The sequence below is a fragment of the Taurulus bubalis genome (assembly GCF_910589615.1).
Source record: "Taurulus bubalis genome assembly, chromosome: 16".
In the NCBI taxonomy this organism is placed as follows: Eukaryota; Metazoa; Chordata; class Actinopteri; order Perciformes; family Cottidae; genus Taurulus; species Taurulus bubalis.
Genome location: NC_136604.1, coordinates 17,277,258 through 17,292,742, shown reverse-complemented (window position 1 = coordinate 17,292,742; position 15,485 = coordinate 17,277,258). Strand labels below are relative to the sequence as shown.

At 42.0% G+C, this 15,485-nt stretch overlaps 1 protein-coding gene across 1 annotated transcript in view; it reads left to right on the top strand.

Annotated features, from left to right (window-relative positions):
• The window catches only part of ptprua (protein tyrosine phosphatase receptor type Ua), a gene marked incomplete at both ends in the record, with an annotated part of 160,417 nt that extends 159,690 nt beyond the window's left edge, over positions 1-727 (top strand). The window contains one exon of the mRNA XM_079232223.1: positions 665-727. Coding sequence (XP_079088349.1) covers positions 665-727 — 63 coding nt within the window. The remainder of the gene's footprint in view (positions 1-664) is intronic.
• Between the last annotated feature and the right edge of the window lie 14,758 nt (positions 728-15,485).

Sequence of the window (15,485 nt, the reverse complement as noted above, 5' to 3'; positions counted from 1 at the left end):
CGTTTTCTAATGCAGCGAGCGAACAATGTGACACGTGACCAGAATGATCCAATCAGCTCCAAGAGACTTCAAAACATCCGACCGAAAGGTCGCCCACACTCGAGACTCTTTCCGCTGACAAATCGAGAAGGAAAGCTACTGTGAGGGATTCATGGTGTTGGAAATCCATTTACCTAAAGTTTTGACTTTAAGTCAACTTTGCTAAATAACAGCAACTTCCTCATCATCGCAGAGCACAGGAGTGCAACCTCCCGAGCGCCTCGGATGAAAGGATGAAAGCGGCACGGCTGGTGTTTTACACGCATTATTACACACAACTCGTGATTAGCCCCTTAAAAGTCTTAAAAGTCTTTGGATTCAGTTCTCTCAAAAAACCTGCGAGGGTATTAAAAAGTTTTAGATTTAATTTAGAAAAATATTTATTTTCTCTTGCCTGTCGGGGGCAATTATGTGAGTTATAAAATGTTTGTGAATGTGACTTCTTGCCAGGAAGCTCAAAATGTGAGTACGGGTGAACCCTGAAGAAACAGGGTGTCGGTCGGATAAATTCCTTCTGGGTTGTGGTCTGAAAATGGGACAATAAGAGTGGGAAATATTTAGTTCAGACAATTGTTTTACTGTTGACATGCAAAATAATCCCGCTCCATATCTGTGCTTGTTGTAGGAGCAGTATCGTTTCTGCTATGACCTGGCCCAGGAGTACCTGGACTGCTTGGAAGTCAGATAGCACCAATCCCTCACATCTCGTCCCTCTTCAAGGAGAAGGTCTGGATCCTAGATCCAGTATCCTGGATCTGTGCCCATGCCGCTAGTCCGTGTATACAGCTCTGGTTGTCTTCTTCGCCATGCCTGGATGAAACATTGTCTGCCATAGAGACCGATTTGAGAAAGCTCACTGGACAACATGTAACATACTACTGACACCCCTTCTTTTTGCTTTTATCCTCGGCGCTCTGATCCAACCTGTACTTGTTTGTGCCACTTTACAGTACATCTGCCAAACCAGAGGACACGTAACAGGAGTAGAGTTCATTTTATACACGACCACTGTCGAGGCAGCCGGACTACCTGTCGTACATCTCAAACGACAGGGTTCAAAGAGCTCAGCATATCCTGCCTTACAATGAACAAACACTGAACGGGAACTACAGTTGATGCCAACCACTGGGTGATATTTTGTGTTTGTTTGTAACACTGTAAATGGTGCAATCTGCTGTTGGTGAACATCTCATGTCGTACTGTACTATATTTGAACTTTATTGTGGGTGAGGCTGACAATTGAAGGTAAACTGAGGTTGAGAAGGAAAGAAGTCGGTCACACCCGATGGACATATCTGTACAGTAGAGTTGTCTTGGACCTAATTTCTCTTTATTTATTTTTCCGTATATATAGATGTTTTTTTCCTCCTTTCCCCCCCGGGTGTTTCTAGATGTTCTCAACGTCTTATCAATGTGCCAACCCATTCTCTCTGTGTCTGTAAATGGAGACCTCTTCAGCATCTGCATGCCCAGTCTTACGTGTTTCATTGCAGTGTGTGGCCCAAGTCTGCTTTAGGATGGATTCTGCAACGCCAATCTCTCCTCCGCTGTTCTCCAGAGAGCTCCGTAAGAATAACCGCCTGTTGCTGTGAGAGTACGGCGAGATTCAGTCGCTTTCTAAATTTGTATTTATTCAATGTGTTTTATTTTCTAAATAGTGTATAAAACAGGAAAGTAAATAAAATATGTTGTTGCTTAACAAGCATGATTTTTTGGGGGATTGTTTTTGTCACACTTCATGACAACAGAGACAACAATGACCACACAGAGTCAAAAGAAAGTCCACCAAGAAACGCAAAACCTCCAAAAGACTCAAAAAGATATGCAAAAATAACTATAAAGAGAGTCGACGCGGATATAAAAACACAGAGTGACCACAAAGAGAGTCAGAAGGACCAAAAATGGACTAAAAGGACCGCAATGCCCTTTTGCATTACTAGTTACATTTCTGCTTCCAGGATCCCATCATCATTGTAGACATTTAGAGTTACGAACGCCTATTAATTGATAATATATTTCTTTATGTACCGTAAAAGTCGTGTTATAAGCCGCTTCTACCTCTGGTGGGTGTCTTCGCTGTAGCAAGCTAGCAGCAGCGCAAGCTAGCAGCAGCGGGGAGCTAGCAGCAGCGGGGAGCTAGCGGCAGCGGGGAGCTAGCAGCAGCGGGGAGCTAGCAGCAGCGCAAGCTAGCGGCAGCGGGGAGCTAGCAGCAGCGGGGAGCTAGCAGCAGCGCTAGATTGTGGTTGTCGGGGAGCTAGCGGAGAGCTAGCAGGAGCGCTAGCTGGCTACAGCGGGGCGCTAACAGGGGCACCGACCGAAGGTAGTAGCACCTTGTAACCCGACTTTTACAGTAATTGGAAACAGTGTATTAGTGTCTATACTTTACAAATATTCCACCCTTCTTTGAAACGGGACACCAGTCCCATGTATGTGAATGCATACAAATGTCACAAATGAAATGACAAAAATGACACAAATGACTATATGAACATCTGTTTATTGAGCTTTAACAAAATTGCAAAGTGCAAATGTAAAACAAATCTTTTTTGTGGCATTTAGTCCAGTGCTTCTTTAATGTGTCTTGTCCATATATTGAAGCAATAATGATAACAAATAAAAAATTCTAAATAATAAATACTTTATATAGCCACATATTAAAATAAGAAAATGAAGACACTTTTCAGTCCTCCTCATATATTAAAGCAATAATGATAACAAATACAATATTCTAAATAATAAATTCTTAATATGGCCACATATTAAGAATACGTTTTATTTTATTAAGAATAAAATAACATATTTTATTAAGAATTAAGAACGTAAGTGCCTGCTCTGCATGTCATGCACTCCGATGCTTCCGAAGCATCACGGTCGAGGCGAAAACATGAGTATTTTTATTTTAGTTTGTCCGTAAACTTACATTTAGGTTTCGGCATGGCTGCAGATGTCATGTGCTGTTGTAAACAATGCAACTAGTGGAGGTGGCAAGGTGCTCAGTGTTGCCAGATTGGAAATGGCGAAGTATCATACCAAAGGCTCAAAATGGTCGTATTTTTAAGGATAATTATCGTGCATCTGGCAACACTGAGATCGGTCGACCAATGACAGTTCTCTCTACAGTCAGAGCTCACGCAAGAAGGTGAAACATAAGGGAAATACCATTTCCAAAACTTGTATGGGTGTAATAACTAGTTTGTGAAAGACCCTGAGAAACACAAATTTTCCAACGAGGCAGAATCCCTGCCGGACGCATTTTTTAGGTCTCGAAAAGAGGACATGTCCGGGAAAAAGAGGACATGTCCGGGAAAAAGAGGATGTCTGGTCACCCTAATATTTATCTACACTATACTCTGCAAAACTATTTTTTTTAAGCAAAAGTTGCCGATGACTCCCCCAACAAAACCACTCTCCCATTACACTTCCACCACTGCCCCAGCCACTTGATATTTCTGCGTAAAAAAAACAAAACAGTTCATCCGCTTGACCTGTATTTTAATTTACGCTTATCATTTAATTAGCAACTTTAATGGACTTTTTTATCATTACCACCGAACGGAGCCTCTAGGATTCTGTCACCTCTTTAATTGGAGAGTCTTGATGATCCATTGATCGAGGGCCCGACGCACTTAATCTGCACGTGGCGCTATACAAGCGATGTCACATCTAGTTACTGTGTTTTATGAGTGGCTGATAAGCTCCGGTGATTCAGTGTTTGACCCTTTTCTGCACTCTGTGCTCTGTTTCTTATCGATATACTGTACTCTCTCTGCTGCCCCTGTGCACGTATAAACCGAGCGACAGGACAGTAATAAACGGTTTTCTAAAATATGCAGAGGAGAGAGCCCATACAGCATGAACTCTGGAAATAGTCAGACAATGTGATAAAGGTCAAAGGCCACGCTGGGGTGTTTTGTTTGGCTGTCAGTGTTGTCTCCACAAGTTCAATTGCCTTCTCGCTTTGTGTTTACGAGGCAATAGATCTCCTTTCACTGCATTAAAAGATGATGAAAAGCTGCACAATGCACCTTGGATAAAATTAAAAAAAAAAAAATGCCACAATTGCTATTGTGTGCAGCGCACAAAAGGACGAGGATGACGCTCAACTCAAAGCATCTGTTTATGTCGGATTACACAAGCGTGGACATTTTTTCTTTCTTCACACTGCTTGAAAGAAAACACAGTTCTTCAGATTTGTCTCCACTGCGTCTTTCTTTTGGAGGCTGATATGAATGCTTAAGAGGACAGTGTGAGTCTCATTGTCACAGCGGTAGCGTCTGTAATTACTGGAGCCATTGTTACACACTAAAAGGCTGCATGCAAGCACTGGAACTGAGACTTTCTAGATGACTGAATGCAATAAAACACAGACAGAGGGATTGTGGCTATCCGCCATCCGTGGATGCTTATCTTGATGATTTCATTAATCACAAGACATTTTCTGCACACACACAGGGAAATTATATTAATTCCCGGCAATCATCAGAATCATACAGATTATCGAATAAGTATATAGAGGTGGTAATGAAGCGCAGTCGTTTTAGAAGTGATGTCAGTGTTTTAGGCACTGCTCTCATGCAGCTTTGCACATCAATAGTTTATTATTTGCTCCTTTGTTTAATTTCCATCGTCACACCCTCCTACTAAGAGAACAATCGCAACAGACGAAGGCATGCCTTTTGATTGTACAAATCCTCACTCATAAGTTATTAATATCCACATAAAAGAGCAGACACGCTGAGCTGTTTGAACAGACGATAAGCCCGTGATAAACAACACCGGGATGGTTTCCACGACAAATCTGCTGGCGGCGAGTTGCAGTTTGTCCTCAGTTGAGTCCAGCAGGCTCTGACTAGTCCTTTCCTTTTGCCTGTCGTGTAAGTGCACAGCTTTGTAACTTCTGGAATCAATCAGTAGCTTGTTTGTAGTGTTAAGAACGTTGGGGCCACATGGGCTGATGGGATGTGCGAGCATGTTGGGAACAAGGCCCGGTGCCCTGGCATCACAAGTCTGCAGAAGGAAAGCTGCGCAAACACAAATACAAAGATGCAACTCCTCCCCCGTTGCCAGCTTTGTGTTAAGTCTCCAGCCATGCAGGGGGTAGCTACGGGAACCAATTAATCTCCTTCATTTTGACACAAATGCACCACGGGAGGTGGGCTGCAGTAGAGATGGATCTGTGCGTCTCCCTTGACTGATGGCGGATTCAATTTGAGCTCACTTGAGCTCCGTGCGGATTCATCTTATCTCCGACATGACTTTACATTGCATTAAATGATATTGCTCTTAATGGGTACGTGCACCGGAAGCTTCCCTCTCGTCTCTTTACACGGTCAAATCCAATGATGTCGCACATGTTCTGCAAAACCTATAGGGCTGCTGACGATAAAAGCTGATGCGTTTTTAAGAAAATGTCTCATTCGGTAAGGCAATCATCATTGATTACGTCAGGGCCGGGTGATAGAACGTCCATGATGGCTGCAGTTGATGGCAAATATGTTGTTTGGTAAGAACGCAGCACATCAGTCACGGGAGCCCACGGCGGTGCTGAAAACACGGGACAGAAAAATCTGTTGCGACTGTTCTCCCACCCACAGCATAATCTATTGAGGTGGGAGGGAAGAGGCGAGGCGGTGGCCGGGGGCCAGTCAATAATGACCCTGCTTTATCCTGGTGACTTGCAGTTCACAGGGCCTGCTTCTCCATCTTTCATCGCTCAGTGAGATAACACAATAGCAATAAGCTCGCAGGGAGGCTGAGGGGGTCCGAGGTGGCTTGACCTGATATGGACACGACTGATATGAATCATGCAGTGCACCTTGGTCCGACACACACTTCTCACTTTTAATCAATTCACAGCTGTCAGAGCTCCATGCCCAACTCGCCCTGATGGACTTGCCACTGAGTACCGAAAATGAGCATTTATTTTCTCTTGGAACTGTAGTGAAAGTGAGTTTATAGGCTTTTTGATTTAGCAATACCATTTTCACTGGTATTGGATAGTACAGGCAGACAAAGGAAGGCAGAGAGAGACTGACACAAGATATGTTTTTAGATTAAACCTGAGACTAATAATCAACAATCGAGCGTTAAGTATTACAACTACACAGAAAATAAGGATTTTCTACAACACCTGGTGTTTGTTGTCAAATCTAAGAGCCAATCAGCGCTCTGACGTGGCGACAGCGAGGCGTTTCCCATCATCCACTGGACCATGCAGTCGGTGGAGAGCTACTGCGGCGCCTGTCTCTAAAATCTGCGGCCGCCTCGCTCTCCTGAGATTATAGTTGACCACGTGTGTGTGTGTGACAAATTAAAAAAATATGCCCTCTTAGAAAGTTAAAGAAAATAATAATTTCATGATTTGTTGTGCTAAAATCTATGATGTGGTTAGAAAGATTGTTTATAAATAACATGTGGATAAGTGTTTAAAAGACTAAAATGGTACTTTTCTAACATAGTTTATTTCATTCTTTATTGTGCAATTTAAGATATAATAAAGAGCTAACTTCAAAGGCCTGTTCGAGATGAGGTAAAGTCACATTGTCACATAGAAAGTGTATAAATGGGACCCAGATGCAAGGGATCAAATACTTATATAAATAGTGTATATATCGTATTGTGTTGCTCCTGCTTAATTGGCTGTTAACCTAGCTTTGTCTTATTGTTGACTTATATCTTTTATTGATGAGTTTCATATTTAGGAAGGCACACGGATTTCAGAACCTCCCGCCATTCAATATTTGTCGCTGTCCATTGAAGTGAGGTTCTGAATGAATGTTGGCATATCGTGACGGGAGGGAAGGGCCTCCAAAACGTCTGTAGCCTCTGGGCCTCAAGTAATACTAATGCACTTCTGGCTGCTGTGTGTCTAAATGGAGGATTTTATCCCTGAAAAAAACAAGCCAATTTGGATGAACTAAAGAACTGTGTTGGAAACAGGCGGTTTGACATCCTGTGAGGGGTGAGTCCTCTTTTCTTTTGGTTGTGTATTAAAGGCACAATGAGTTTTAATTGTCCGTTGCGGTTCTTCAACGCGACATTTAAAGTTGGCCCCTCCTCTCCGGTTCGACGACACTAGCCAGTGAGTTTAGTGATATTCAGTCAAGCTTGCTTATGGGCATCCTATTTGTATCTAGACAGGAGAAATTAGCTGAGCTTCCGACTCAGACGACATTGATTACAGTGTCGGCCAGAACAGAGCTCGGAGAGAGACGGGGCCGAGGAGCGACAGCTTGAGGTGGAGGCCGTTTGAGGGCTAGGGAAATGCCCAGAAACATCCTGAACACAGCACATTGAAAATGTAAGAGAACATATATGCAGAGGGCAGGATCTCTGCAGATACACACACTGCCACACACTCCTAGTGCGTCATAGGTGATGATTGAGAGGGATCAGGTCCTACATTGTTTTTGAGAAAAATCCTACTGATTGTGCCTTAAAGTGACTGTTAGCTGTTAGCAAAAGGAACCTGGGAACAGTTATTGTTTGGCCCAAGGCCCATGCCAACACAATGTGAGTTTCCTTTCTCCCATTGGTAATAACACGGCAATGTCGGTCACTGTATCTGTGATAGTTTCTTGGATGTGACGGTTGTGTAGTGCCTGCTCCTGGGGTTTCCTTTAATAATTTAAAGGAAAACTAGAGGCACCTAGTGTTGTTAGCCTTAAGTATGTATGTGTGGTATGTTAAACGTTTCATTCTAAATGTTCAATAAGGCATTGAAACATGCTTACTCTTTACTGAGGCATTCATAATGTGTGTATGATGTTGGTCTGAGGAGCCTTCAGAAAAAGAAAAAAAAAACATTTCATGAGACTAAAGTGCACTAACACACTTGGCACACCTTTCTACTCCTACTCCTATTTCTATGCTTATTTTAATTTAGCACAAAGTTGACAAAGTTGGCTTTCAGTGCCGCTGGAGTTCTGGTGCCCCCAGTCTGCCTGCTCGGCCCAGTCGGTATTCCAGCCTTGCCCCATTGGCGCTGCCACAATTACACTGTGTGGGTGTGTGCAGACTTTGCTTCACTGGCATCTCCCATAGCTTATTTGTCGATTTTTTTATTGCACTTTTTTAAGGACTACTTAGAACTTCATGGAGATTGGTGACCTCATGTAATAGGCCTTATTCACAGGAGGAAAAGCAGACGTCCAAATAATCAAATGAATGGCAGTTGCTTCAGTTGCGGGGCGTCTTAATGTCCATGCTCGTTAATGTCATTATTAACACCTGTGCTTTTTCTACGTTGTCTGCTGTGAGATTCCCAGCACAACTCAGAAGTCTAATCTGGTGGACGGAGCTTTCAAGCTGAACAAATGGTTCATCAAATTATGAAGTATATAAGTATATTTATATATGTGTATAAGTATATGACTGAAATATAGTGAATCGACTTGAAACAGGTAAGGTGATTCAGTTGAACCAAGGTATTGAATAACTTCAGTAAATGGATATGAAAGCAATAGGTTATAGTTGCTTTATGGTTAATGATAATTTACTGTAACTAATTACACAAGACCATTTTGGGGCCTAGGTGAAATAACTATTTGGGGAAAACTCACATATAAAACATTTCTGGTGTCACTTTGTGGCTCCAAAAGCGAGTCAATCATCAGAGACGACTTCCATATTTTATCGTAAGTATTATAGTAATTATCACTTTCACAAATAAAACCCCTATAAAACGGATTTGCTAAAATGATTATCAATTTTATGACATATCTACATTGAAATTCAGATTGATATCCTCTATTCTGCCTCTGGGGACAGTCCATCCATTCTGTGAGGGGTGACATCTAAAGCCAGGAAACAAAACAGAAGTCACTGAGGATCTCTGAATGGCATGCTGAGCAAAAAGGATTATCTACAGAAGAAGAAGAAGAAGAAGAAGAAGAAGCAGTGACTCAGTTCCTCAAACTCTCTGCCCTGTTCTCTCGCTTACTTTTGCATGGTGGCAGATGAAAGGCCTCTGTGCCACTCTGGCGCTCTTTTGATTTCTCTGTGTCATTCAAACGGGAAGGAAAGGGAGTCGGCAAGCCAGTTTGAATACTAATACCAGATCACTGTTCTTTAAACACATTGGACTCCAGTCCGACTTAGCTTTAGTATGTTTGGTGCTGCTGAACAGTCGAGGTAGTGTCGTACAGCGGGGTCAGTGTCATTGTATCATAAGAAAGCTGGACTAGCTTATCACTGGGCAATACCTCCACAGTAATGTGCCACATACCATTACACTTCTGAATTGATTATTGAACTGGAGCTCTTTTATGGACTTTACACAATGAAACAGTCTCATCTCTGACCATGACGGACGGTTCATGAACAACAGTTGATAAGTTCTTCAGCGCTAATGGCCCTGGAAATGAAATGGCTAGGGACCATATTTCTCTCCTCTGTCTCTGTTGGGCAAAAGCCGTCGGCCAATCAACTACACAGATGAAAAATCAATAGCCAATCACATAGCAAACACACGAGTTGGTGTACTTGTGTAGTTAACCCCCAGGACATGAATGTCTCCATTCAGATTAACAAACAATACAACTTTTTAGTGGAGATATGTTTTATTAGTATCTACATTCAAGGCTTTATTGTGTTTGTGTGTGTTGTCAAGCAGGATTTCAAAGGAATTGCAACGCCCATGGGATTGACTGGAGGAAACGTCAGTGAATGAGAGCACGGCTCTGTGCACACACAGGAGTGTGATCAATGGTTTCTTTTACTTTTATGCCAGCTCTATGAAAGCACATGGGTCTCTATTGCTGTAGGCTTCACTTTGAAACTGTGGACTTGGCTTAGCATGGAGATTAAAGGAGGGAAGGGGAAAAAAACAAAAGCTTGGTGGTACAGGAACTGTTGTTACCCAGCATGTTAAACACTGCACCTGGCTGTCGGTCTGCGGCGAGTGGAATCGGGCCATTGAAAAATGGCAATATCTATTCTAGACTGATGGAAAAAAATGGTTTTCTATAATGGACCCTGGGATACTGTGATGGAGACAGTGCTCACAGTTGGAAATTGTTTAAACCAAACGCTCAATCAAGAAAACAAGTGGTATATTCATCAGTAATTGTTGCAGCTCTAACACTAGTGTAGACTGTTGGTAGGTAACAGATTGAGCAGCAGGGTCTCCAGAGTCAAAGTCACACAATTGTGTGATTAAAAGAAACTGCATTTGGAATTACGTGTTTAAGTAACACATATTTTATTGTGTATTCATTTGGCGTATTACAAATAAATTGCAAAGGAGTTGGTGGAAGTCCGAGTGGGGAAGAGGTTGGTGTGGTGAATGAGACTGCTGTTTGTGTCCCATGTGAACCAGTACTATTGTTGCCTAAACATAACCAAGTACTTTTGTTGCGTTTTATGTTTTGTTTTGTTTAAATTTCATATTCATATTAAGCCAAATCATGATGTCTTTAACTAAACCGTACCAAGTAGTTTTGTGCATTCATTTTGTTTCGTTTCACATCGGTTTACCACCATATGTTTCCAATTGCGACCGTAATTCAGGAGAGCATATGTTTCCCTCTAAACGGACCTGCAATTGCAGTATAGTTGTTTGGGAATGTTATTTTGGAGCAAACAGGGTTGCTCTTAGAGGTTTTCTGTGGTGCTACAACAACTGCTGCTGCATTTGTTTCCGAGAGATGGCAGTTTAGTTTGTACAACCTTTTCCTTTTCATTAAGTCTGAAGAAATGGCCGATGCTGTTGTTTTTATTGGTGAGAGCAGTCTAGAATAAATTACACTGGCCATGTTCTTTGTAATGAAGTACCCAGGAGTATTTTGTGGCTTCTGAACAGCGCTGGCAAACTTGCATACTTGATCGTAGGATAAATCTGTCTGTGGTTTAGGTTGTTCCATAGACTTTTGTAATGCCATCCTTGTCTTTTTTTTCTTTTTAATAAAGCTGCATAGAAAAAACCACAACCTGCATTACCTGATGTAAGGAGCTCAAAGTATTTCTCCTCCCAGCAGAGGGACAGATAGATAGCAAAGAGAGAGATGGAGATTAAGGGTTTCTCATCAGGGACCTTGCACAGTGAACTTTACTTGATCCTGGGATGCCATTGGTGATCTAGTTTAGCCAGTGTTCCCAGCAATCTTCTCCAACGCTGCATGTCTGAGTGCCTTAATCTGCCTGACTGAGGGGTTGGTGTGCGACCAGTAATGAAAAGTGCCTTCAGCTTGAAATGACACGGCTCTGGGGGATCAGGCCTGCTTCATCTTTTCAGAGATCTGTAAGGTTACCATTGCATTCGGTAATTAAAATAGATTTGGGTGGAAAAATCAATGCCAACATGTTCATTTCAAACTAATTGCCAGTATAGGTTGATTTTTCTTATTGGGATAATGGCCCCCATTGGGGTGCCACAGCAATCACACTGCAGCAAAATGTTGCTGTGCACCAGTGAGCGGAGTGAAACCATGCATGTCTGTCAGTCTAATGATAGCAGAGCACACTGAGCATACAGCTCCGGGACATGAACCAGCACAGCATGATAACATATATCTGTTAGAGCTGCAGCATATTGGTTGATGAATAATACTCCAGTATTTTTTCTTTTAACCTCACTTTGAAGTTTTCACTGGTTTCTGCTATAAATCCTTCATAAACTGCATCATTATTTGGTTACCCTCAGCTGTTGACGCATTTGAAGTGGAGTGGGCTTTTCAGTTTGTCGCTTTGGTTTGAATTCCGTTATAATAGCGTGTTAAAGTTCCCGTCTCCTCACCTTAAAAGACTCAATACTGATTCTCCAAAAATAAATGTGTGGCATCAAAAAGCACTTACAAACTCCCCTGCCTCTCCAGGACCCGACTTGTCAGACTATAAAACACACTAATGTGCGAGGGCATCGGGTCTGTGTCCGGCTCCCCTAATCACGCACTACACTAGTTCATTAAAACTAAACTTAATGACTACAGAGTCAGAGTTGCCCTCAGCAGCACCAATTAGTTTCTGTTTTGGCTAGTTACAGTCTTCCTGAAGGGCCCAAAGCTGTTAGTGAAGATCTGAGGTTTAGTCACACAATAGAGAAATAAACAAGAGTTCAAGAGAGGGAAAAACACAACACTGTTTCATGTTCTTATACTCTTAATAGAGTAGCTGTTATAGGTCCTCTGTAACTTTAAGCATGTACAAGGATCAGTTTGTTAGATATTAATATTTGCACAATAACAGGTTAGTTGTGAAATCAATCAGAGCAGTTATGACAGTGAACAGAACTGAAACCATAATCAATCTTGTTTATTGTGAACCACAAGTGTACCCTAAGCCTTACTTTTTTTTGATGGCCACTTCCATAAAGTTGGGAGACAGATTGAGGACAATATTTCCAAGCAGCATGTACAGAATTATTCTGAATCTGGGCCTTTATCAAGTTGCATGAACACTACATCCTAGATTTCTCATAATGCAACTTTATAGCATTTTTAGACCCTCCGTGCCTTTTCATGCCTATCTTTCCAACTCCACACGCCCAGTGCGTAACACAGGCTTTCTGCCATTGCAATTCAATCCCAAACTCAGAGGACCCTGATGACATCATTTAGGTTTTGACCTTGGCTCCATGGTTTACGCTGAGATCGATTTTTTTTTATAGATTTTTGAAAAAGGGTTATTACGTACGTGTTATGACCATATGACCACGTGTGATACGGCAATCCTCACCTTAGTGAAAAAAAAGAACATCAGAGCACAACAGAATTGCTTGTAAATCCTTGTTAAATTATTAATATGTTCATCACATTTCAGCAATAGTTCACACATGCTTGCCTACATTACTTCTTCTTCTATTACTTCTGCTTTTTAATCTAATGGTCTATGGTCGGCCTCTTCTGTCATTCATCACCTGAATACTGCACTGGATGAACCTCCTCTCTCTGGGACAATGGTTTGCTTTAAGATGGTGCAGTGTGAGACTAACTGGGTACATTCTCTCAGTTAGTGTCGACTTTACACTCAAACTTCAAACTTGTGCAACAGGCTGCAGATCCCTCGCTGCAAAACTATAGATTTTGGGGCATAGCTACATTTAGTTTCCCGTGGTACCCTGCTCACTCTTCTGTATTGATGCTACATCTAGACTGCGGCCAAATTGTTTATGTAGATACTATGAATGTTGCATTTGCAATTTGACTCTTTATTGCATTCACAACACAATTGTATTTAATGTTTCCTCCATCCAATTACAATGTGATCACTTAGGATGCAAGCTTGTGCAGGTGAAAGGATTTCATCTTCGCTCTTTCTACAGAGCCCATTTACACTTGGTTGGGGGGGGGGGGGCTCATTTGATTGTTAAGCTCTGTTACTTTCTATTGCTTTCCATTGGACTTCTAGCCTTCAGCACAACAAAAACGACAGGATAACTTGCAAAGCTAAGGGTCCATGCAGAGCAGAAACTCTTTCAGCTACCTGTTTTTTTGTCCTAATTGGGGATATTGAGCAGTCCTCCTGTCCTGTGATCTACCCGGGCAGAGTGAGCCGACCTCTCTTTAATATGGGGCTCGAACCATATACCGAAAAGAAGTTAAGGAGAATAGAAGCCCAGGCTTCACCGACTGCAGAATGATAATCTCCCTCTATTCTAGTATTCTTTCCACTGAAACACCAGCAGTTCATCTCATTGTGTCGAGATATGGTATGGTAGAGTTCGAAGAAAGCGGAGCTCATATCAAACAGATGGATGAGCTGAAAACCATAGATGAGAAATGCTATATCTGTTCCTGTGGAAGCCAACATTGAGGTAGAAGTATGCAGTATTAAGTAACCTGCCGTTATAGACCTCTCTTGGATTTTTCATCTCTGGCCCGGTGGAATAGGCCGGCAGACATCCACCCCAAACAAACCCGCGTATGAACCAGACATCACCCACTAGGCAGTGAACTGAGCTGAACCCCGTACCTTTTAATATTTATCAGATTGCGAAACCCATATCCGCAGACATCCCTCAGCTCTACATCGCTTATCAAAGCGCCGCCGACTCTCGGCTGGAGCAGCCGGTAGTCATCTGGCCAGAGTGGGTTTGAGTTGGTACATGAAAGCTCGCCTTGAGGCACGATTTCAGACTCATCTGTTGTACTGATTCTGCTGGGCACATGTTGGTCGAAGCCTGCAGTGACGGCGAGGCATCTTTGGGCCGCAGCGTGTGCTCTGAGAGGGAGCCAGTGGCGCCTTTGCCTTTTTGACTCCCGAGAGTGAAGCTGAGGCCAACTGCCAGCATATCAAGGCAGGGTGTAAAATTGCTCTGAAACATTAGGACTTCAAGTGACCAAGAAGTGAATTAGGCCATGGTGAATCATTTCATGCCACCCCCAGCTCCTACCCACTCATCTGTCCCTTATCGTTTCATTCTGCTGAGGGTGTCTTGTGTTGTTCTAAAGAGTTTAAAAAACACTCCCTGGGGCCTATCAACATGTATTTCATGTGCTTCCATCAGCACTCTTTTTTAACTTGTAGGCTCAATGTGAACTGATTTGATAATGTTCTACCGAGGCAACAAATAAATAAATATGACAGCAAATGCAGACGATGCATTTGTTTAGTTTTGTTACATTGCCGCTGCGTGTGTGTGTGTGTGTGTGTGTGTGTGTGTGTGTGTGTGTGTGTGTGCATGTACCACAGCTTGGTCAATGCTCCTCAGCTTCAAACTATGACGCTCTACCTGCAACCTAGCATCAGGTTTGGACGTGTCAGGGACAGCGTGTCAATATGTTTTCTCTTCATCTATAACTGACACGAGTCAACAAGAAACTTTAAAATCTTTGCTGGACGAGAAGTTATGTTTCATGTTTGCTCTTGTAATTAGAGGCCGGTAGTTAGCGTGGCCATCGGTGCCTAAAGAGCACCGCCTACAACACATACAATTGTCTCTGGTAGTTGCAGAGACAACTAGTTGCATTTGTGACACTTGATCCGTTGTATCGGTCCAATTTACTGTCTGAGCTCTGTCACGAAGACATTCATCAGACCAAAAGATAACAGATGTGTATTGATAATGAATTCCCTCACCTTGACAATACAACTTGTGTTAGAATACACCTAAGAACAAATATTAAGTATCATAGAAAGATGCACCCGTTTAATACAAAAAATACAATATTTCTCCATTTGTAGAATAAGTAATAAGGACTAAAGTAAAGCATGGCTAGTCCTCACTTTAGATGAGGTCACAGAATATACTTAACTAATACTTAACTAACGACTAGTAACTACCTGAATTAATCATGAATTGCAGTATTAAACATGTTTATAAAGCACATGTCAACATAGTCCCCTAACTATTAGTATCTAAATCATTATATGTGTAAATAAATGCATGAATAAATAACATTTAAATATATTTTTTTATCATTTGCTAACACTTTATAAATGATCTTATTAATCATCTATAAGTCCATAATACTTAATTTACAAACTGGGAATCCATCATCTATAAAGTA